Genomic DNA, 25883 nt, shown 5'->3' on the forward strand with positions numbered 1-25883 from the left:
CTCCTTGATGGATATATTTGATCCATTCCCTACCCACATGTATTTCCCATTTGCAACTAAATATACATTGAAGGTAGTCTTAACTTAAAAGGGAAAAGAGAGAATTTCTATTACTTTTCTCTTTTAACTAACACTAAAAAAAAAAAACCCATATACGATGAATAATATATTCTTCGTCTACTACCATTACAAAGTTTGAAATTATAGTAAAAAGAAATTCTAAATACATTATGAATGACGCTAAAAGTTACTATTTAATTACCCCCTCTTTTTACACATGGAAGAAAGGAAATACCTCTTTTGGTTTTTTTTTCCCTTTTTCTTTCTATGCCTTTTAATTTGTTTAGAAGTAATGGGATGACATATAATACATAGATTCTGCTAAAAAAAATTCTACTAATTATTATTCATGGACAAAAAGCAAAAATTAAAAACCCTTCTAAAAATAGGTCCAAGTAGCATTACCATTTTGAAAAAAAAAAAGGACAACCAAAATGTGGGAAGTAGACACAAAAAAAAAAAAAAAAAAGGTAATAAGAAATGCAAATAATTTGGTATACTCAGCTCAATTACTCCAAAGGATGCAAAGAATGAGAATAATTTATAGTAGTTGAAGAACAAAATCAGGTACCAAGCTGACCTGTCATCCACCACCATTACGAATCTAGCCCATCATGGGGACTATACTCTACCCCCTTCTTATCACAAAAATCTATTATCTTTTCTTCTATAAATTCCCCACTCACGGGATTCTACTATGTTTTTTTTTTTTTTTTTCAAATTAAAGTTTCCAACTTTAAAAAGAAAAGAATTTTTTTAAAAAAAAGAGTGGCATCGCATAGTGTGATTGTACAGTCCAGCTGGCACCGACATCACCCAAAGTAAGGTGCTCCATCTCCGTAACCCCGTCTGCAGCAGCGCGTGTTCTCTCACTCTCTTCGGCCACTGTTTCATATATTGAAATTTTTTCATATTAAATATGTTTTTTAATTCCGATGATAATTAATTTCTAATACCAATAATTGATTTTTGTTTTTTTTTGTGATAAGAAGAATGTAGAAATATTTTTCAATAATATCACAAATTCACAATCATAAAATGTTAAAAAAAATAAATAAATATTTGTCTTTGTGTCATGAAATTATTTTAAGAACTTTTCTACTTTTTAAAAATAAATGATAACATAAAAGTCTCATAATGCAAATATATTTATTTGGCATCATGTAATAACGTATAAAACATTTTTACTCAAAAAAATGTTAATTTGATTCACATCTTCTAAGGTTTCAGTTAAATATATCTAGTTTTTATAAACTTAAAATTTCATCAAATACCTTTTTTATATTTTTTATTTTTTATTTTCATTTTATCTCTCACTCAAAATAAAGAAAGTACATGCTGAAATTTTAAACCTATAAAAATTAAATATATTTAATCAAAATCTTGAAAGATGCTAATAAAAATAACCTCTCAAAAAAATATTTAAGACTATGTTTGGTTTTAGAAAATTTAGAGGAATAGAAAATATTAAAAAATTTAAAATTAAAGAAAAATAAAAAATACAATCAATTAATTTTATATTTTTCTTTGATAAATTTTAATTATATTTGATTTTCTTAATATTTTTCCATTTTCTTTAACATTTGACAACCAAATATAACCAAAAAATGAGAAAATTTTAAAAAGGTGGCAGAAGAATAGAGCGAGTAAATGAGATTTAAGCAGGCTCGCAATGGTTGGAGGGAGGAAGTGGGAGCGGAAAGAGGAAAGGACGGGGCCTTTTAACATCCACCGTCAGTGACAACTGGACTGACCGACGACCAGCTGTAGTACTCCACGTGGTGGACTGAATATCACCGTCAGACATGCCGTACTCAGTGACCCCGGACGCTACTTACTTTTTTTTTTTTTCCTTCTTTTACCCTCTTTTTTTTTTTCCTATACATCACATTGACACAAAATCCTTCATCAGCAATTTTTTGCGAAAAAATTCTCCACAATTCCGCAAAATCTCTTCTAATTTTGGCAAAAGCTTCCTATGGCTTTCACAAGTTCTACTTCTACTTTCATCCCAGAATGGAATTATGATGTTTTCTTGAGTTTTAGAGGCGAAGACACCCGATTCAATTTCACTGATCACTTGTATGCAAATTTGACTCGAAGAGGTATTCATACCTTTAGAGATGATTCACTTAAGAGAGGGGAAGAGATTGCACCTGAACTCCTTAAAGCTATTGAAGAATCAAGGTTTTCCCTTGTAGTTTTCTCGGAAAACTATGCTCGTTCAAGATGGTGTTTAGATGAGCTGTTGAAGATCATGAAATGCAGGAAAGAAATGAAACAAACTGTGGTACCGATTTTCTACCATGTGGATCCATCCCATGTACGGCACCAGACAGAAGGGTTTGGAGAGGTATTTTCCAATTGCAAAGAAGATACAGAGGAGATGAAAGAGAAGCTGCAAAGTTGGAGGAGTGCATTGACAGAAGCAGCCAATATATCTGGAGAGCATGTGAAGGATGGGTAAAGCTTTATTAATTTCCCTTCAACTTTCATTTATAAGTAGGCTTTATTTACTAGCACAGGAATCAGACATTTTTATGATTATAGAGTAATAGTTGGAAGAGATTTGTAAGCCTATTTTTCGTCTTTGCAATGATACTGAAAGATATCGACTTAAAACCCCAATTACTAACTTATTTTGAAGCCTTTAATTTTTGTTTTACGGGTCAATAAGTTTTAAAACCTAATGAATATGAGGTATAGGGTTTTAAACTTAGAACCTCTTGTATTAAGATATAGAATATGCGCTAAATGATACTTCAATCACTATATGATGTAGAATGAATAGTATAATGTATTTGAAAAAGATAAGTGTGATGTCACATGTCAACTAGAATCAAGTTTCTAGAATTTTTTATACAGTGTACTTCTAATTGTTTTATATATAATGTACTTTTAATTGTGTAGATATATTCTAAAGTTGTGAGAGTTTTAAATATAAAGTGAATAATATTTACACATAAGAAAACATTACATTACTAATGATATTTGAGTCAATCCCCAAACAAACATAGAATTTAGTTTAATTTTGTTTGATCCCATAATAATATGAGACATGGTGAGAACCTTGTGTCTCCATTGCACATTATATATATATATACATATGCACAAGAGGGTGGGTCATTATAATATGATTTTGTTTGATATTAATTTGCTCCATGCTTAGTAGCCTATAAATGTTCCCAAAAAAAAAAACAATTTGACAATGTCACACAAACACATAAATTAAACAAATACATATTTTATATTGTCTTGTATACTTGATACAATGAAAATGCCCTAAAAATGTAATTTGAGTTTTAAAACTTAATACTTTTGATATATTGTATTTTACTATAATTCATTTTTCATGAAGAAGCTTAGCGTGCATTTTTTTTTATTAGCTACAGCTTAATTAATCATCACATCTACTTCACAACTGGCAGGTATGAGTCTGAGCATATTAAGAAAATCGTCAACAACATATTCATGAGATTGAATTGTAGAATGTTTGATGTTGGTGCCAACTTAGTTGGTATGGATTCCCGTGTTAATGAGATAATTCGACGGCTATGTGTTGATCAATTGAATGATGTTCGCATAATTGGTATATGTGGAATAGGCGGAATGGGTAAGACGACTATCGTCAAAGTTGTATACAATAAATTTTCTCATGAATTTGCGTATACAAGCTTTCTTGAAAATGTTAGAGAAGTTTGCAACACTATGGGTTTGCAACATTTACAAAATCAACTTCTTTGTGATTTACTTGAGGTGGAGAGAAATCAAAACATAAGCAATGTTGGCCAAGGAGCCAATATGATAAAAAATGTTCTCCGATTTAAAAGAGTTTTTATTGTTCTCGATGACATTGATGATTTAGATCAATTAGAATATTTACTCAGAAATCGTGATTGGCTTGGAAAAGGAAGCAGAGTCATCATTACAACTAGAAGTAAACATTTGTTGCAAGAAATGGATGATGTATATGAGGTTGAGGAATTAAATTTTGAACAAGCTCGTGAGCTTTTTAGTCTCTATGCTTTTAGACAAAATCTTCCTAAACAAGACTTCATCCACCTCTTGGATCGTGTAGTCTACTATTGTCATGGTCTTCCATTAGCTCTAAAAGTCCTCGGTTCTCTCTTGTTTAACAAGACAATACTCCAATGGGAAAGTGAATTGTGTAAATTGGAAAGGGAACCTGAAGTGAAAATACAAAATGTGCTTAAAATAAGCTTTGACGGATTAGATCATACACAAAAGAAAATATTTCTTGATATTGCATGTTTTTTTAAGGGAGAAGACAAAGATTTTGTTTCAAGGATATTGGATAGTTGTGATTTGTATGCAGAGATAGGAATAAAAGCCCTTTATGATAAGTGTCTTATATCTCTTTCCAAAAATAAGATACTTATGCATGATTTGATACAAGAAATGGGATGGAACATTATTCGTTGTGAATTTCCCGATGATCCTGGAAAATGGAGCAGATTGTGGGATCCGAGTGATGTGTATCGTGCATTTACAATGAAAAAGGTAACCGTCAAACTTGTGAACTTATTTAAGCTTTATAAAAATATGTAAATTTGAGCAATATCATTTTTTTTCCAAGTTACATATCCATACAATTTTAGCTATCTTTATCTCTTTTATGCTTGCCTGATCCTTTGCTATTGTTGGTAGGGGATGAAAAAAGTTGAGGCGATATTCTTGGACTTGTCTAGATCAAAACAACTGCAATTTAGTACAAAGATTTTTGCAAAGATGAAACGACTTAGATTGCTCAAGATTTATTGGAGAGATTATTGTGGTTCTATGAAAAAGGAGTTTAAAGTTATTCTTCCTGAAGATTTTCAATTTCCTTCACATGAGTTGAGATATCTTCATTGGGAAGGATACTCTTTGAAATCATTGCCTTCAAATTTTCATGGAGAGAACCTTGTTGAACTCAACATGATGGATAGCAACATAAAACAACTTTGGCAAGGAAATAAGGTATAATTAGTATTTCATGATCATATTATTTTGTTTGATATTAATTTTTTGTTCACAAAAATTCATTTACTAAACCAAAATTCCTTTTGTCACAGTGTTTGGAACAGTTAAAGATCTTAAATTTACTAAGATCCAAGCAGCTTACTGAAATATCAAACTTCTCAAATATGCCAAATCTAGAGGAGTTAGAACTTGAGCGTTGTACAAGTTTGAATGTTGTTGATCCATCTATTGGAGTTCTAAAGAAGCTTACTTTGTTGAATTTGAGTGGGTGTGAAAACCTTACGAGTTTACCAACCAGCATTCAATACTTGGACTCTCTTGAAACTATTTATTTGAATAAATGCTCAAACTTGGAGGAATTTCCGGAGATGAAAAGAAGTTCTATGAAAGCTTTATCTTATCTTCACTTTGATGGATCTGCTATTAAGGAATTACCCTCCTCAATAGAACATCTCACTGGACTTAAGGAGTTATATATGAAAGAGTGCAAAAACTTGAGGAGTCTTCCAAGTAGCATTTGCAGGTTAAAGTCCCTTAGAAACCTCCAAGTCTTTGGTTGTTCAAATCTAGATACTTTTCCAGAAATCATGGAGGATATGAAATACTTAGAATTTCTTGATTTAAGAGGAACGGGTATAAAAGAGCTACCATCATCAATGGAACATCTTCATAATATCAGTGAATTGTTTTTGAGTGACTGCAAAAACTTGAGGAGTCTTCCAAGTAGCATTTGTAGGTTTAAATCTTTTCAACGACTCAATCTCAATGGGTGCTCAAGCCTACAGAACTTTCCCGAATTCATGGAGGATATGGAATACTTAGATGTGCTTGATTTGGAAGGAACAGCTATAAAAGAACTACCACCATCAATTCCAAAACTGAAAAACCTCAGAATGTTGTATTTGAGCAATTGCAAGAACCTTGTTACTCTTCCAGACAGCATCTATGATCTGAGATCCCTTGAATATCTGATACTCCCTGGTTGTTCAAACTTGGAGAAGTTTCCCAAGAATCTGGAAGCCTTATGCTCCTTAGTGGAACTAGATTTGAGTTGCTGCAATATAATGGAAGGGTCAATTCCCACTGATATCTGGGGCCTATATTCCTTGGAAAAATTAAATCTACGTGGAAACCATATGGTTAGCATACCTTCTGGCATCTCTCAACTTTGTAAGCTTCGTTACCTTGATATCAGTCACTGCAAGATGCTCCAAGAAATTACAGAACTTCCATCAAGTCTACCAGAAATACATGCCCACGATACGAAGCTGGAAATGTTATCAGGTCCATCATCTCTACTCTGGTCTTCCCTCCTTAAATGGTTCAAACCAACAAGTAATGAGGTATGATTTTTATTTAATAATGACATTTAAAACTTTTCATCCACCCAGTAGTACTCCAATTACATATTAGCTTTGATTGTATATGCAGCACTGGAATTGCAAGAAAGGCAAGATGATTATCATTCCAGGAAATGGTGGAATTCCAGGGTGGGTATTGCATCAGGAGATTGGAAGCCAATTAAGAAAAGAGTTTCCTTTGAATTGGTACGAGGATAACCACTTTCTGGGATTTGCTTTCTTCTCTCTTTATCATAAAGAGAATCATTTTGAGGCTTCATGTCATTTTGATCTGAGATTGCGCGGTGATCCAGATGAAGTTGTGGATGACCTCTCCCTTTCTTCTTGGTGTAAATGCCACGAGATTAATGGTGAGGCATCCGATGAATTGTGGGTGACTCTCTATCCTAAGAATGCTATTCCAAATAAGTACCACCGCAAACAACCATGGCACTTTCTGGCTGCGTTTGATTTTGTTACTAGGATTAATGGTCAGGCTACTCATACCAATATCAAGAGGTGCGGGGTTCAGCTGATATACACCCATGATTATCTACACGACAATGTGCCTATGTTGGTGGATCATCAAAGAGGCCATGATGATGCTGGGGAAAACCAAGCAGATGATCAGGAACCACACCCTAAAAGATTAAGAGCATCCAGCACTGATCTCAAGCTTTAAGCTCCATTGCCAGGTGCACTTGCTAGCAAAGTCCTCTTTATATTCCACCATCTCTCTATTTTAATTGTTCATTGAAGCCCTTGTGGAAACTTATTGGTAAGCCATCTTCCTCCCCCTTCTTAATTACTTTAAGACATGTGCGGACTATATAACACTATACAATTTTGACTAAGTATTTATCATCAATATAAGAATATATTGCCAAGTATTTCGAAGGGGTCGACATTCTGTCGTGTTTCTTTTCTTTCTTTTCTACTTTATGATAAAATACAAATCCTTTAAAAGGCCTTTTCACTACATCCTGAAAGGACAATGTTGAGTTTGTTAGGCAAAAAAAAACTCTTATATCATTTATTGGGTTGGTGGAAGTCTTAATGAAAATACACGAATGAAAGAACACAAAAATAAAGATAATTCTTATATAAAGGTATACAAAGTTTTAGTATGATTCAATCAACTATGTCTACACCTATAAATGAGAGATAACATTCCACTATACAATAAAAAAATATTACAGATAGCAAAAACAGATGCAACAACTAGGTTACTAAACATCCATCATTTTCTAGTCTTTGTATCTATGGCTTAAGTCGTGAGCACTCTTACTTCATTAGTTGTCTCTCACTCTTCCTCTCATTTCTATCTCCATCTCATATCATAACTTTTTTCACTTCATGACCTAAAATATTTAGAGAGATATTTCTACTAAGTTTCTTTATTCTATAAAAAAATTTATTATAACCACATATGAACTTAGAAAATATTGTACATAATATTCTTTTCACGACAAGGAATATATAACAATTAGGTATTTGAGACACTTCTCAATATAATTTGGGACACTTAGTTTTAGAAACTCATATTTGGAATAAATTATAATTAAACTTAAATAGTCAAGAACATATGCATCCTATAACTCAAATTTGGAATGCATTCAGAGTGAAGTATATATCTTGAGCTACTACATATAAGACAACAAAAAAATTAAAATTGTAAACTTTTCTATATCAAAACTTTTTTGTTTAAAATCATTTTCATATTTTTATCATCAATTATGGCATGTATTTTTCAAATATGTTGAAATATAATTGAATTACTCCCAATAACTATTTTGAAATATATTGTCATTTTAGTTCTGTAATAGATCCATCTTAAAGTAATATGAATCCTTATGAAAATATGGCTGATCATTGGTTGATGGTAGAATATTCTAAAAGTAAAAGAGTCCATGGTGATGCTGGACACAATCGAATTTGATGTGGTAGCTAATGAAGAAGAATAAAACTTATCATTGAACCATTAATTCTTAAAGTGAAGGACTTGTTCCTAGAATGACAATAGCATCAGGTGACATTTGTTTCAGCTTCTTATTTCCATTTATTGTTGATTTTGATTTGCATATTTCAAGCATAGAGATTTTTCTTGTTTTTAATCATTTAAAAGCTCTACCTAGAATGTCTCCAAATAAATGGTGTCCTCACAGTTGTAATTGTAAGTTATCTTCATTTCTCCTTCAAGTCTATATAACAAAGGGATTGGGGTTGCTTAAATTCTTAACTGTACCTTCAATGTCTTATTATTATTATTATTATTATTTTGTGGTTAAACAAATCTTGAGACAATCCAAAACCATTATTCCACGTACAGGTGCTTGGTACAACAACTAAAGAATCAATGTTGACTTAGCAGCACCATGGCTGGAGCCCCTTGCTGCCCTTCTAAGATCATGAAAGCCACTGCACTGTCATTCTTGAAGCCAAATTTGCCACCATTTGGTAGAGTAATCCCCACTGTGATGTTGATACGATGCACTTATTTTTTAACAGGGTGTACTTATTTTTCAGCATGATGTATTCGTAACTAGCATCCTTTGATGTAAACTGAAAGATCATGTTATATCCAAGTATTTTAGGTCATATGGAAATTATGAATGTAAAAACTTTTCTAACAAGTTATGGTTGAAAAGTCAAAAAATGCAAACCGAAGAACATGAGTCAAAGAATTGGAAAAATTCAAAGAATTCTAATAGTCAAATAAGTGAGTTAAATTTGTGTCATGTCAGTTGTACTACATAAAATTTTTTATGAAGTTAAGTCTTGACTACTATTGGAATTAATAATCTAGGTTTTTTGAAAATTAATTAAGTTTGAAAAAATGTAGATATATGATTAGTACTATTAGGAGATATATTTTATTGAGAAATAAGAAATTTAATTTTAAAAAAATGATACTTTGGAAAAAAATGTATATTATAATAAAAATAATTTGAGGAGAATTAAATATTTTTAAGGATATGTATAAAAAAATAGTATGGAGAAGTTGTAATAATAATAATAATAAAAGAAGCCAAAAGTTGTATGGAAGCCAGGAGAAGAATTAAAAAGAAAAAGAAAAGAAAAGGTCAAACAAAAGAGAAAAGGAGAAAAAGAGTTGGACGGAAGTAAAGAGAAATGAGAAAAACAGAACTGAAAACTTTGAATGTGGATTGTATTTTATTATGCACACGTCGTATGATTGTGTATTATATCACTATTTGTATTTTTATTTAATAATTATCAAAATATGTGTATGTTGTATATTCATGTTAAAATAAAATAAAATATTTGGATTAATGTTTGAATGGTTATTTAATGTTTAAATGTTTATTTTAATGTACTTTAATTAACCCTTTGGGGTGTAAGACACTGTTTTGAAACGTGAAAATCCTCACTTATTTCTTTTAAAATTTTTTTAGATGTAGATATTATTCTTGAAGACTTATAGGAGGATCAGGAAGGGTTCTAAAATTTCCTAGGGGTTAATGAGCTACTTAAAAATTTTAACAATCACCTTTGTTAAACCTTTGAACTTATACTAATTTGGTGAATTTAAGTATATGTAATTTGACTACTCTAGTTGGTTGTGAATGAACTATAGGAATTTTTGTTTTAGACTTGGGATGGAGACTTTGATGATTATCTCAAATTGGACCATAATGGCATTTATGAGTTAGTGAAAATAATTTATTTTTTTTATAGAAAATTTTATTTATATTAAACTATGATTTTATTTCAAAAAAAAATTAAAAAAAAAATCAAGATATTTAGGTTGATTGCTAGCTTGGATTAAGAGTAATCCTTAATGTCAAACCTTTGACCTGAGGTCACAACTCAAGTTATCGTGATAGATCATGTTTAAATTAGGGAAATGAGTTATATATATGATGTACATGTAATGTACATCTTTTAAAATTGAATGTACTTATTTTTTTAGTATTTATAAATGGGATATACTTATTTTCAAATATGATATACTTATTTTTGCCAAGAATATACCTACTATCCTAGCATGTAGAATGAGATATCACAATTAATAAATGTATCGATAGGCCTACAAAAGTGGAAGATCATGTTCAAATTAGGGTAAATGAGTTACATACATGGTGTTCGTACATGTAATGTGTATTTTTAAACATGATGTATTTTTTTTATTAAATGGGAGATATTTATGTGAATGATGTATCTAGTGTCAAAGCATGTCGAATAAGATATGTGAACATCATAAATGCATTCCTAGGCCTCTAAATGTGGAAGGTCGCGTCTAAATTAGGACAAATGAGTCATGTTTAAAAATAAGTACATTTTGTTTAAAAATAGATACATTCTGTTCAAATATAGATACATCTTGTTTAAAAACAAATACATCATATGTGCATCCTGTATGTGACTTATTTGTCCCAATTTGAACATAATTTTCCACTTTTGTAGGGCTAGGCATGCATTTACAAACTTGCAACATCTCATTCTAAATGCTAGGATAGTAGATATATCCTTAGCAAAAATAATTACATTTTGTTTGAAAACAAAACATTGCATGTACATCATGTACGTGACTCATTTGCCCTAATTTTGACATGATCTTCCATTTTTGTAGGCTTAAGCAGGCATTTATGAACTTGCCACATCTTATTCCACATGCTAGAATAGTATGTGCATCATTAGCAAAAATGAGTACATCATATTCGGAAATAAATACATCACATGTACATCAAGTATGTGATTCACTTGCCTTAGTTTAAACATAATCTTTCGATTTTCATCATCTTACATTTATGGAGTTGTCAGATCTCATTCTACATTAAAGGATAATAAGTACACCCTATTAAAAAATAAATGCATCATATCAATATCTTGACTCATTTGTCCTAATTTGGAAAATAAGTAAATGCTTAGAAATTAAGTATATTCTTAAAAAAATAAGTAATTCTTGTGAAAAATGAATAAATTATATATATATATATATATATATTAATGGTTTATCATAAAAGTACTAATGAACTTTCAATTATTTGTATCAATATAAACAAATACATCCTTCAAAAAATAAGTATATTATAAAAAAAATAAAAACATCTCTTATAAAAACAAGTTGATCCTTTAGCAAATTAATTATTTTTCTTAAAAAAAGTACATTATATATACGTTAATTTTTTTTACCATAAATTGTTTATAAACTTTTACTTATTTGTAATAATATAAATAAGTACATCCATCGAAAAAACAATTACATTTTGAAAAAAAGTACATTTCTTAGAAAATAAGTGTATCTTGAAGGAAAATAAATTTATTGTTAAGAAGAATAATTTCATTATACCTTATTTAGAAAAATATGTACATTAATGTTTTAAATTAAGATTATATTTTCTATGTTTTGACTATTAAAATAACATCATTGAATTAATATGGTCTATCCATTGATTACAATAACAAAATCAAAGCAAACTAAGATTATATTTTAATAATTAATATATTGCGATATCACGACAATATATTATACAAAATTAATCCAACAATTTTGAATAAAATTATTCAAAATAATTAAATAGTTGTAACCTTTTAAGAGTCAAACAATTAAGGCCTACAACTTTCCTAAATTGCATCCACAATAATTTAACACTAATCACATTAATTAATTATATACAAAAATTCTAAAAATAAATAGGCTCCTTAACATAATACTTACATAAAAAAAAAAATTGTGACATTTCGAAAAATTAAACATAGATTTACCATGAAGTTTCGAAAAAATAATTAATTTTGTATGAAATAATATATGATTTACCGTGGAGTTTTCCAAATATTTTAATTGTTTCCTTCTTTCAAGAAAATTTCATATTTCCTTCAACCATATTGTATAAAATAATATATGTTTTAGCCTTTTTACTATATCCATCTTTTACTAAATTTACAATATTCTTCTAATGTTATTGTCTTGTGAAAAAAGGACTATTGTATGAAATGCTCAAATTCTTTCTTTTTAAGAGAATTATACTCAGCTCTAGCTTTTAGTTGTCTACTTACCCTTTGTAGACCCCAAAATCAGTCTCATACCCTTTCTCTTTTTGTTTATTTATTTTTTTTATTACTATTATTTATTTATTTTTTAAGGCCCATTTAGTTAATGTTTTTGGGTTTCTCTGTTTTGGTTTTCTTTTTTTGGCCCAACCTTTGAAGCCCATTATTCATACCCATTTAGGAAGACTAAATCTTGGCCTTTCATTTTCATCAAATCTTCACCTTCCATTTCAAACCCTAAACCTCATCATTTCTCATTTCTTCTTTTTTCAAGTGACAATGATTTTCTTTAGTATTAGGCCATATTTTAGATTCGTTTTCAGATACATCTTTGAGACATGCAAACTTTAGACTCGTTGATGATTGATTTTTTCAAATGATAGCGGACATGGGCTCATAGCCATTGTTCAGTTGGGTATTTGTGATATAGAGATCTTTCAGTGACATTTGTGTAACATTCCGTTGGCCCTACGCGCTTGCACATTTATATCAGGGTGTTGTGTTAGAGTGACCCAGAGACACGATTGATCCCTCTAACATTAGGGCATACCCCATTCATTGAGATTGTCAGTATTTGTTGACTTCATGGCCATTCATCTCATTTGCTGATCTTTACGAGTTATCATCTTGGGTGTGTACCCCTTTTCATTGAGTTCATTATCCCAGTCATTACTTCCTTCTGAGTCCATTTTAATTGTTTTGGCTACAAATCATATTCCTTTGTTCTCGTTTTTGTTTCAAGTGTTCTTGGTTGCAAACCTCATGTTTATTTTTCATTTAGTTTGTTAGATTATCATTTTTTTTTTCTTGAGCATCATCTAGGGCATACCCCCATTATTGAGTCATTTCGATCCTCTTTGTTAGTGAGTTGATATTTTCCTCATCTTGGTCACCCATTGGTGATTTGACTTGGAGTTGCAAACCGCAATCTTCCTCTTTGGGAGTACAATGCCCACTTTTTAGTGTTTGTTCATTTCATTATATCCCAATGTTGTTCATTGCATCCACAGTCTAGAGCTGTTCATTTTATCTTAGTTTTGAGTTCGTTATTGCATCAGTTCATTTATGACATCCTCTCGTTTTAGTTTCATTTATGTAATCCTTTTATCGTTGAGTTTCATCTAGGACATACCCCTATCCTTGAGTCATTTTGATCTTCCTTGTTAGTGAGTTGATCTTTTCCTTATCTTAGTCACCCTTTAGTGGTTTGACTTGGAGTCGCAGACTGCGATCTTCCTCTTTAGGCGTATAGTGCCCCTATTCTTAGAGTTGTTCATTTCATTACGACTCGATGTTGTTCATTGCATCCGCAACCCAGAGTTGTTCATTCCATCTTAGTTCTGAGTTTGTTATCATTTCAATTTCATTTGTGGCATTATTTTCTTTTGAGTTTCATTTGGGGCATACCCCCATCCTTGAGTCATTTCGATTTTCCTTATTAGTGAGTTGATTTTTTCCTTATCTTGGTCACCCATTAGTGATTTGACTTGGAGTCGCAGACCATGATCTTCCTCTTTAGGAGTACAATGCCCACTTTTTAGAGTTTGTTCATTTCATTATAGCTCAGTGTTGTTCATTGCATCCATAGTTCAGAGTTGTTCATTTTATCTTAGTTTTAAGTTCTTTATCACTTCAGTTTCATTTATGACATTCTCTCGTTTTAGTTTCATTTGTGTCATCCTTTTATCGTTGAGTTTCATCTGGGGCATACCCCTATCCTTAAGTCATTTTGATCTTCCTTGTTAGTGAGTTGATATTTTCCTGATCTTAGTCACCCTTTAGTGGTTTGACTTGGAGTCGTAGACTGCGATCTCCCTCTTTAGGCGTACAGTGCCCCTATTCTTAGAGTTGTTCATTCCATCTTAGTTATGAGTTTGTTATCATTTCAATTTCATTTGTGGTATCATTTTCTTTTGAGTTTCATTTGGGGCATACCCTCATCCTTGAGTCATTTCGATCTTCTTTGTTAGTGAGTTGATATTTTCCTGATCTTAGTCACCCTTTAGTGGTTTGACTTAGAGTCGCAGACCGCGATCCCCCTCTTTAAGCGTATAGTGTCGCTATTCTTTGAGTTGTTCATTTCATTATAGCCCGGTGTTGTTCATTGCATCCACAACCCATAGTTGTTCATTACACATTAGTTCTAAGGTTGTTATCATTTTAATTTCATTTAGGGCATCCTCTCGTTTTAGCTCCATTTGTGTCATCTTTTTATCCTTTAGTTTCATCTAGGGCATCCTTCCTCCCTTGAGATATTTAGATCATCCTTTTTAGTGAGTTGATCATCTTATTCTAGTTGCCCTTTAGTGGTTTGACTTGAAGTCGTAGACCGCAATTTCCCTCTTTAGGCGTACAGTGCCCACATCTTAGAGTTATTCATTTCATTATAGCCCGATGTTATTCATTGCATCCACAGCCCAGAGATGTTCACTGCACTTTAGTTCTAAGTTTGTTATCTTTTCAGTTTCAGTTGTGGCATCTTTTCTTTTTTTTTTTAGCTTCATTAGAGCTACTCATTCCCTTTAAGTTTCATTTGGGGCATTCCCCTTCCCTTTAGACATTTAGATCCTCCTTTTAGTGAGTTGATCACCCTCATCTTGGTCACTCTTTAGTGGTTTGACTTGGAGTCACAGACCGCAAGCTCCCATTTTGGGCATATAGTGCCCCTATTCTTGAGTTGTTCATGACATCCACAGCCTTGAGCTATTCATTGCATCCACAGCCCTGAGCTGTTCATTGCATCCACAGGCCTGAGTTGTTCATTGCATCCACAACCCTATGTTGTTCATTACATCATAACCCGATGTTGTTCATTTCATATTCATTAGCATTGCACACCTTGTCCTCACAGCTTTGCACTCGTCACTCTTTTCCTCACTCTATCACATTGTGCTTATTACTTCATCATCATGTTATTCTAGAGCTTCCCATCCTCCATGGCACATGACACAGTCCTTTGAGCTTATAGCATGTGTTATGATCTTATCATTGGTACCCCTCGTTTGGTGCCCTTTTATAGTGCATGTGTAGTTTTCCTTCTATATGTGTTTGTTCATGTGCTCCATAGTGGTCCCACTACTACTCGACTTTGACACTGATCTTCAAGCCACTTTTAGAGGTCTTTTAAAGGGAGATCTAGATCCACAGTGTAACTTTAGAGGCATCTTTGGGACCTAATGTTATTTCTTTTTAGGGTTTTTTTTTTAGGTCTTTATTTTGTTTTGTTTTGATTTGGGAGAGCTCGTGTCATATTGGAACAAATTTGGTGGTCTTTCTTGTTCTTCGATAGAGTCTACTTCGTCTCATCTGTGTATACACTTACTTTACTCGTGGACTCTACCGAAGAGAGGCATATTTGTAGACCCCAAAATTTGTCTCATACTCTTTCTCTTTTTGTTTATTTTATTTTATTTTATTTTTATTTATTACTATTATTTATTTGTTTTTTAAGGTCCATTTGGTTAACGTTTTAGGGCTTATCTATTTTGGGGGTTTTTTTTTTGGCCTAACCTTTGAAGCCCATTATTCATACCCATTTAGGAAGACTAAATCTTGGTCCTTCATTTTCATCAAATCTTCACATTCCATTTCAAATCCTAAACCTCATCATTTCTCCCTTCTTCTTTCTTCACCAACTGTCCCACCCATTTTTTTTTTCCTTTTTATTTTCTCTCAATTCCCTCATCTTATCTCTTCTTCTTACCTTCCCAAACACTTTTCCTTTTCCTTTTATTTTTTTTTCTTCTCTTTTCTTTTTCTTTTCTTCTTTCTTTCTTCCTATCTCCCACTCATTTCACCCATCATCTCCACCACCCATTTCCTGTCGCTCACTCACAACCTCATTTCTTCTTTTTCTTTTTCTTTTTCCTTTCTTTTTCCACCACTTTCACCCATTTCGCCACTACTACCTACACGCTCTCTCCTCTGCAACTGTATTCTCTCTCTCTAAAGCACCTCTCCATTTCGTTCCTTCTCTATCTTCCTTTCTATAGATTCTCTCTCTAGGTTATCAATGGGCATGCGAATTCCATTACACCAGCTTAGCAATGGCCTTTACATGTCTGGGCGGTCAGAGCAGCAGTCGACGATAGGGGTCATGTGCAATGTCATATACCGGAGGTGACATGAAGAAATCCGACAAGCTCTGAAAAATGTTTGATATTGTCGTCGTAGACGAGCCTCCATCTTTTCCACTTGATGTTGGCTTGCACACGGGTTCTTCAAATGGAGGAAAGTTCTCTCTCAATTGATTTGTACAGTAATGGTTTGTGGGATTTGGGTATTTGCTTTGGATAATTGGATTTCCTATTGGGCCTTTGATTTATTCATTTGGGCTTATTTTGGGTTCATTTTTGTCTTCTATTTATTGGTGTTGGACCTTGGCTTATTGGATTGTTGTTTGGTTTGATTTGGGCCTAATTGCGTTTGCATTTGCTTGTTGGATTACTATGCTAAGAGCGGGAAAAGGCACAATATATTGGGAGCAATTTGGGGTGGTTGAAGAAAGCATGGGCAGTGGTAGGTTGGAAAGGACGGCTCCCTGAAGAGTTGGAGATTTTTTTATTTTTTATTTCCGTATATATTAGGATATCTTCTGTAAAAATGAAAAAATAGGGAGGACAACTCTAAGGACTTTTTCTGAATCTTCTTTGTATTTTCTTTGATATTTGTGAGAGGGTTGAGAGTTTTTTTTTGTATTTTTTAGCTTCATTTAGGAACCTTTTGAAGGGCCATTAGTGTTATTGAGATTGCACTTCTAAGGTTACTTCTACATCCTTGTCCTCCAAGTTTTGTTGTATATATCCATTTCAGTTTTCTTCTTGTGTACATGTGAATGGATTATCAGTGTTTAGATTTTTATTGTATATGTATGTTTAATTTGTTATTCATGGATTAATTTTTGTTTCCATTTATTTATTATTCTTATTTAATATGCTCTATTAGCCTTTGTTTTGAGAAGGTGTATATTTATTTGTGTTTTATTTTTCTATTTAGGGAATAATCCAATAATGGGATAATGTTTTTGTTTGAAAAATATTTTATTTTATTTTATTTTTTCTTCTTACCTTTAATGAACGAAAATTCTTTTTAGAATAAATATTTAGCCCTTTTTAATAAATGTTTGTTTAATAATCTGGAATATTTTTAAAGATTTCTTTTTATATTAATAAATATAAAAACCATTTTCTTAAAATCATATCATAAACCTTTTTAAAAAAACAAAAATAAAATAAAAATAAAACTCTTCAAAAATTGAAAAACGATTTTTTCTACAAAAATAAGAAAAATAAGAAAAAAGAAACATTTTTTAGAATAAAATTAAAAAGAAAAAGAATTTATTTTTTATTTAATAAAATCGAATTTCCCTTTTAAATAAATTGAGATTTTTTTAATAATTTTTTTAAATAAATTTTTTTTTTTTAGAATCTGATATCACGTTTTTTTTTTAATAAATTTGAACTTTTTTATTTATAATTAATTTAAAATAATTTTTTAGAATAAAATGCAGATAACTTTTTTTAAAAATAAATGACTAAATTGTAAAGCTTTTCTAAATAAATTTGAGATTTTTTTGTAAAGTATATATTTTTTATTATTATTATTTTCTAATTCAAATAGAAATTGGTTTTTGTCAATAAATTTTTTGTAAATATTTTTAAAAAATATTAAAAATTGTTTTAATAAATTAAATTTTACTTTTAGATAAACTTATAAAAAAGAAAATCTTTATTTTTCTTTTCTTAATAAAAGTTAAAAAAATTCCCTTATCTAAACTAAAATTTTGAAAAATCATCTCTTTTAAATCAAATTTGCAAAAGAATTTTATTATTATTATTATTTATTTATTTACTTTTATTCCTAATAAAATTGAATAAACCATTTCTTTTTTTTTTCAATAATTTTAATTTTTTTAAATAAAATCAAGCAATATATATATATTTGTATTAATAAAATTTGTTTTTAAACCATTTCTTGCTTATTTTGTTTTTCTCTTTAAAAATAAAACAAAAATAATTGACGACTCTAAGTCTTTTCTAAAAATCAAAATTTTCACAAAAAAAAAAATATATAAGTGAGTCTCACTCCATAAAAAACTAAGGATGGAAATATCATTTATAACAGATATATTGGCAACCTGATTTTACGGATATATACGAAAATTGATAAAAAAAAATTCATAGAAATATCGAAAAAAAACCTCCAAAAATAATTAAAAAAGTAATAATACATATATTGAAGTTGTTTTAATTTTAACAAATAAATTAATATATATTGAAGGATATAAAATAAATAATAATATATGTTAGTTTTTTTATTTAAAAATTTATATTTTCCTTGTATTTAATTATTGTATAACATAAATAATAAAATAATTAATTTTAATTAATTTATAATATATAAAATATAAAAGATATGATAGAATTTATGTGCTTTTATAATACCCAAGCATACGTAGTTTGGTGCTAAGAGGCTATCATCCGTAAGTTATGTTATTTTTCTATTTAGCTTTAAAAATGCAATCCCAATCTTACATCGGAGATGGAAGAGGAAACATGTGCCCAGAATTAGGGAGTCATTATCATGTTCTTATAATGTAAACCTTGGCACCATACAATCTTATTTTGTAAATTTAAGGAAGTGGCCTTGAACCATTTGAGAAATCCCATACCATCCTCAAGAGTCCCATGTTTTGAACTTCAAACTTGATGGTGAAGTGTGAGTGAGAGAAAAGGCAAGGAAGTGGGGAATAAAATAAACAAAGGTTATAGCAAAAAGTAAACATGACAACACGTTAGAGTGATTGAACCTCCATTCACACGATCCCTAGGAGTCTCGCTCCCTAATAATTCAATCTTCAACTACCACCCTTCCAATTGGTCAAATTAAAATTTCCAACTTTAAAAAGAAAAGTTTTTTTTTATTATTATTTAAAGTAAAAGAGTGGCATAGGATAGTGCGATTGTGCCGTCCAGCTTGGCACTGACATCACCCAAAGTAAGATGCTCCACCTCGGTGATCCCATCTGCAGCAGCGCGTGCTTTCGCTCTCTTCAGTCACTGTTTCATATGTTGGAATTCTTGATTACTTAATTTTAGTAATTATAGAGAAAGCAAAAAATAATTAAATATTTGTCTTTGTGTCATGAAATTATTTTAATAACTTTGCAAGTTTTTAAAAACAAATAATAACAAAAGAGTCTCATTACGTAACTATGTTAATTTGGGATCTTTTGAATATGCAAAAAAATATTTTTAATTCAAAAAAATATTAATTTCATTCATTTCTTTTGAGATTTTAACTAAATATATCTAACTTTTTTTTAAATTCAAAAATCCATTCAATATCTCTTATATAAATTTATTTTTTACTTTTACTTTTTTCTTCTTTTAACTAAAATAAGTATTTGACCACAATTTGAGGGAAATGAATAAAATTAACCCCTTAAAAAAAATTTAAGAATATGTTTGATTTCATAAAATTTAAAGGGAAAATATAAAAGAAGAAAATAAAAAGAAAAAAAGAGTGAAAGAAAATATAAAATATTCAATAAATTATTTTTATATTTTTTTAAAATTTATTTTATTTAATTTTTTTATCATATAAAGATTAAATAATTTTAAAATATAATTTTTTTTTATAAATTTTGAATATATTTGATATTTTTATCATTTTTATGATAAAATTAAATATAAGAAAAATCTTTTTCTTTTATTTTTCCTTAATACTTTGTGAGAATCAAACAAAACATAGATGAGAAAAATTTAGAAAGGTGGCAGAGGAAGAGAGCGAGTAGATGAGGATTTAAACAGACTCGCAATGGTTGGAGGAGATTTTTGACCTTTTCTTTTTCTCTGTACACAACACTGACCCAAAGTCTTTCATCACCAAAATTTTGCTAAAAAAACAGCACAATCTACGTTCACAATTCTGCAAAATCTCTTCTGAGTTCTAATTTTGGCAAAAGTTTCCTATGGCTTCCACAAGTTCTACTTCTACTTCTATTTCTACTTTCATCCCACAATGGAAGTATGATGTTTTCTTGAGTTTTAGAGGTGAAGACACCCGATTCAATTTCACTGATCACTTGTATGCCAATTTGATTCGAAGAGGTATTACTACCTTTAGAGATGATGAATCACTTAAGAGAGGGGAAGAGATTGCGCCTGAACTCCTAAGAGCTATTGAAGAATCAAGGTTTTCCCTAATAGTTTTCTCGGAAAACTATGCTGGTTCCAGATGGTGTTTAGATGAGTTGGTGAAGATCATGAAGTGCAGGAAAGAAATGAAACAAACTGTGGTACCGATTTTCTACCATGTGGATCCATCCCATGTACGGCACCAGACAGGAAGGTTTGGAGAGGCATTTTCCAATTACAAAGAAGATACAGAGGAGATGAAAGAGAAGGTGCGAAGTTGGAGGAGTGCATTGACAGAAACAGCCAATATAGGTGGAGAGCATGTGGAGAAGAATGGGTAAAGCTTTATTAATTTCCCTTCAACTTTCATTTATAAGTAGGCTTTATTTACTGGCACAGGAATCAGACATTTTTATGATTATAGAGTAATAGTTGAAGAGATTTGGAGGTCATTTGTGATTATTGCAAGTCATGAAATATTCGAAGTATATCAAGAAAGTCACTGAAGACCTGCAAACCCATGATATTATGAGACATGAGTACCTTGTGTCTACATTGTGGATAGGGGATTGGGTAATTATAATGTTACACATAACATAGAGAGAGAGAGAGAGAGAGAGAGAGAGCTGCAAATGATATCTATATATGCACAAGAGAGTGGGTCATTACAATATGATTTTGTTTGATATAAATTTGCTCCATGCTTAGCAGCCTATAAACGTTCCAAAAAAAAAAAAAAAAATCAATTTGACAATGTCGCACAATTACATATTTTATTTTCATTGTCTTGTATACTTGATACAATGTAAATGTCCTAAAAATGTAATTTGAGTTTTAAAACTTAATACTTTTGATATATTTTTTTTCATTATGATTCATTTCTCATGAAGAAGCTTCACGTGTAATCTTTTTTATATTTTTTTTATTAGCTATAGCTTAATTAATCATCACATGTACTTTACAATTGACAGGTATGAGTCCGAGCATGTTAATGAAATCGTCAAGGATATATTCAGGAGATTGAATTGTAGAATGTTGGATGTTGGTGACAACTTGGTTGGTATGGATTCTCATGTAAATGAGATAATTCGGCGCCTATGTGTTGATCAATTGAATGATGTTCGTATCATTGGTATATGTGGAATAGGTGGAATGGGTAAAACGACTATCGCCAAAGTTGTATATAATACATTTTCTCATAAATTTGAGTATATGAGCTTTCTCGAAAATGTTAGAGAAGTTGGCAATACTACGGGTTTGCATCATTTACAAAATCAATTTCTTTGTGATCTACTACAAGTGGAGAGAAATCAAAATGTAAGCAATGTTGGCCAAGGAGCCAATACGATAAAAAATGTTCTCCGATGTAAAAGAGTTTTTATTGTTCTTGATGACATTGATCATTCAAATCAATTAGAATATTTACTCAGAAATCGTGATTGGCTTGGAAGAGGAAGCAGAGTCATCATAACAACAAGAAATAAACATTTGTTACAAGAAACGGATGACGTATATGAGGTTGAGGAATTAAATTCTAAACAAGCTCGTGAGCTTTTTAGTCTCTTTGCTTTTAGACAAAATCTTCCTAAACAAGACTTCATCGACCTCTCGGATCGTGTAGTCAATTATTGTCATGGCCTTCCTTTAGCTCTAAAAGTCCTGGGTTCTTTTTTGTTTAACAAGGCAATACCCCAATGGGAAAGTGAATTGTCTAAATTGGAAAGAGAACTTGAAGTGGGAATTTATGATGTGCTTAAAGTAAGCTATGACGGATTAGATTATACACAGAAGGAAATATTTCTTGATATTGCATGTTGTTTTAAAGGGGAAGACAAAGACTTTGTTTCAAGAATATTGGACGGTTGTAATTTTTATGCAGAGAGAGGAATAAGAGCCCTCTGTGATAAGTGTCTTATATCTCTTTCTGAAAATAAGATACTTATGCATGATTTGATACAACAAATGGGATGGAACATTATTCGTAGTGAATATCTTGGTGATCCTACAAAATGGAGGAGATTGTGGGATCTGAGTGATATCTGTCGTGCATTTAGAATGGGGGTAACCATCAAACTCATGAACTTTCTTAAACTTCATAAAAATATTTAAATTTGAGCGATATCATTTTTGTCTAAGTTACACATCCATTCAATTTTAGCTAGCTTTATCTCTTTTATGCTTGCCTAATTCTTTGTTATTGTCTGTAGGGGATGAAAAATGTTGAGGCAATATTCTTGGACTTGTTGAGATCGACACCACTACAAGTTAGTACAAAGATTTTTGCAAAGATGAAAAAACTTAGATTGCTCAAGATTTATTCGAGCGGTTATTGTGGTACTACAGAAATGCAATTGAAAGTTATTCTTCCTGAAGATTTTCAATTCCTTGCACATGAGTTGAGATATCTTCATTGGGAAGGATACCCTTTGAAATCATTGCCGTCAAATTTTCTTGGAGTGAACCTTATTGAACTCAACATGATGGATAGCAACATAAAACAACTTTGGCAAGGAAATGAGGTATAATTAGTATTTCATGATCATATTATTTTGTTTGAGATCAATTTTTTGTTCGCGAAAATTCATTTACTAAACCAAAATTCCTTTTGTCACAGCGTTTGGAACGGTTGAAGATCTTAAATTTAAGAGGATCAGAGCAACTCACTGAAATATCGAACTTCTCAAATATGCCAAATCTAGAGAAGTTAGGACTTGAATATTGTAAGAGTTTGAATGTTGTTGATCCATCTATTGGAGATCTCAAGAAACTTACCTTTTTGAATTTGGTTGGGTGCAAAAAGCTTAAGAGTTTACCAACAAGCATCCAACTCTTGGACTCTCTTGAACTTCTCAACTTGAATTTATGCTTAAACTTGGAGGAATTTCCAAAGATGGTGGGAAGTTGTATGAAAGCTTTATCTGGTCTTCACCTTATTAAATGTGGTATTAAGGAATTACCCTCCTCAATAGAACATCTCACTGGACTTAAGGAGTTAAGTATGTCACACTGCGAAAACTTGAGGAGTCTTCCAAATAGCATTTGTAGGTTAAAGTCCCTTCGTAACCTCTATCTCCGTGATTGTTCAAATCTAGATACTTTTCCAGAAATCATGGAGGATATGAAATGCATAGAAAATCTTGATTTAAGAGGTTCAGGTATAAAAGAATTACCATCATCAATTCAAAATCTGAAAAGCCTCAGAGATTTGTCTATGAGCACTTGCCTTGTGACTCTTCCAGACAGCATTTATAATTTGAGATCCCTTAGACTTCTGAGGCTCAATGGTTGTTCAAACTTGGAGAAGTTCCCCAAGAATCTGGAAGGATTCTGCTCCTTAGTACAACTAGATTTGAGTCACTCCAGTCTAATGGAAGGGTCAATACCCACTGAAATCTGGGACCTATATTCCTTGGAAATATTAAATCTAAGTTGGAACCATATGGTTAGCATACCTTCTGGCATCTCTCAACTTTGTAGACTTCGTCTCCTTGATATCAGTCACTGCAAGATGCTCCAAGAAATTCCAGAGCTTTCATCGAGTCTACGAGAAATAGATGCCCACTATTGCACGAAGCTGGAAATGTTATCAAGTCCATCATCTCTACTCTGGTCTTCCCTCCCCAAATGGTTCAATCCGACAAGTAATGAGGTACGATTTTTATTTAATAACGACACTTAAAACTTTTCATCCACCCAGTAGTGTACTCCAATTACATATTAGCTTTGATTGTATATGCAGCACTTGAATTGCAAGGAAGGCAAGATGATTCTTATTCCAGGAAATGGTGGAATTCCAGGGTGGGTATTGCATCAGGAGATTGGAAGCCAAGTAAGAATAGAGCCTCCTTTGAATTGGTACGAGGATGACCACTTTCTGGGATTTGCTTTCTTCACTCTTAGTCGTCACATGCATCGTCGTCTGTATGAATCTCAATTTAGTCTGAGATTGCGAGGTGATCCGGATGAAGTTGTGGATGACCGCGCCATTTGGTATTGGTGTAATTCATGCAACGTCGTTGATCATTATCCATCAGATCGATTGTTGGTGACTCTCTATCATAAGAATGCTATTCCAAATAAGTACCACCGCAAACAACCATGGCACTTTCTGGCTGCGTTAGATGATCAGGCTACAAATGTCAAGAGGTGCGGGGTTCGGCTGATATACACCCATGATTATCCACATGACAATGTGCCTATGTTGTTGGATCATCAAAAAGGCCATGATGATGCCGGGGAAAACCAAGCAGATGATCAGGAACCACACCGTAAAAGATTGAGAGCATCCAGCACTGATCTCAAGCTTTAAGCTCGATTGCCAGGTGCACTTGCTAGAAAAGTCCTCTTTATATTCCACCATCTCTCTATTTTAGTTGTTCATTCAAGCCCTCATGGAAACTTATTGGTAAGCCATCTTCCTCCCCCTTCTTAATTACTTTAAGATATGTGCCAAGTGGTTCAAAGGGGTCAAAATTCTGTTGTGCTTCTTTCTTTTCTTTTCTATTTTATGATAAAATACAAATCCTTTAAAAGGTCTTTTCACTACATCATGAAAGGGCAATGTTGAGGTTGTTACGCCAACAAAAACTCTTATATCATTTATTGGGCTGGTGCAAGTCTTAATGAAAATACACGAATGAATGAAAGAACACAAAAACTAAAAGGTCATGTAATATCCCATATGGAAACCATGAATGTGAAAAGTTTTCCAACAAAGTGAGGGTTGAAAAGGCAAAAAAATGCAAAATTAATAACACGTGTCAAAGAATTGGAAAAATTCAAAGAATTTTAATGGTCAAACAAATGAATTGAATTTGTGTCATTAGTTTTATTATATAGAATTTTTCAAGGAAGTTAAGTTAGTCTTACCTACCATTGGAATTAATAATTTTGATTTTTGAAAATTAATTATATTTGTAAAAATGTAGATGTATGATTATTAGTATTGAAAGATTTATTTTATTGAGAAATAAGAAATTTAATTTAGAAAAAAAAATACGATAGTTTGAAAAAAATGTAGATGTATGATTATTACTATTGAAAGATTTATTTTATTGAGAAATAAGAAATTTAATTTAGAAAAAAAAATACGATAGTTTGAAAAAAAATGTATATTATAATAAAAATAATTTGTGTACAATTAAATATTTTTAAGGATGTGTATAAAAAATAATATTTAGAAAAAAAATGATAGTATGATAATAATAATAATAATCAATGAAAACAGATTTGTTCTACAGGCGAAAGACGAGCAGTAAAAGAACCATTGGCATATTTCAAGCCTTTCAAGGAGGGCGAATGCATGTAACAAGTTACAACAGCCTCCGGGATTCCAAATGCATATGTG

General features: G+C 31.4%; 2 protein-coding genes and 1 long non-coding RNA gene across 3 annotated transcripts; all 3 read left to right on the forward strand.

Annotated features, from left to right (window-relative positions):
• The first annotated feature begins 1945 nt into the window (after positions 1-1945).
• Positions 1946-25083, forward strand: LOC117909795 (disease resistance protein RUN1-like). Its single transcript, XM_034823853.1, has 8 exons — positions 1946-2523; positions 3489-4581; positions 4729-5040; positions 5136-6386; positions 6475-7027; positions 22907-23055; positions 23151-24185; positions 24276-25083. The coding sequence occupies exons 1-8, from the start codon at positions 2039-2041 to the stop codon at positions 24843-24845; spliced, it is 5448 nt and encodes a 1815-aa protein (XP_034679744.1). The 5' UTR covers positions 1946-2038; the 3' UTR covers positions 24846-25083.
• On the forward strand, positions 7096-9004 carry LOC117909797. Its single transcript, XR_004650461.1, has 2 exons — positions 7096-7161; positions 8713-9004. It is a non-coding gene; the product is annotated as an uncharacterized LOC117909797 (long non-coding RNA).
• LOC117909796 (disease resistance protein RPV1-like) lies at positions 20270-22788 on the forward strand. The gene is made up of 2 exons (XM_034823854.1): positions 20270-20873; positions 22744-22788. Exons 1-2 carry the CDS (start codon positions 20371-20373, stop codon positions 22748-22750), a joined length of 510 nt encoding a protein of 169 aa, XP_034679745.1. The 5' UTR covers positions 20270-20370; the 3' UTR covers positions 22751-22788.
• Positions 25084-25883: the final 800 nt, after the last annotated feature.

The sequence above is a fragment of the Vitis riparia genome, unplaced genomic scaffold (genome assembly GCF_004353265.1).
Source record: "Vitis riparia cultivar Riparia Gloire de Montpellier isolate 1030 unplaced genomic scaffold, EGFV_Vit.rip_1.0 scaffold380_pilon_pilon, whole genome shotgun sequence".
In the NCBI taxonomy this organism is placed as follows: Eukaryota; Viridiplantae; Streptophyta; class Magnoliopsida; order Vitales; family Vitaceae; genus Vitis; species Vitis riparia.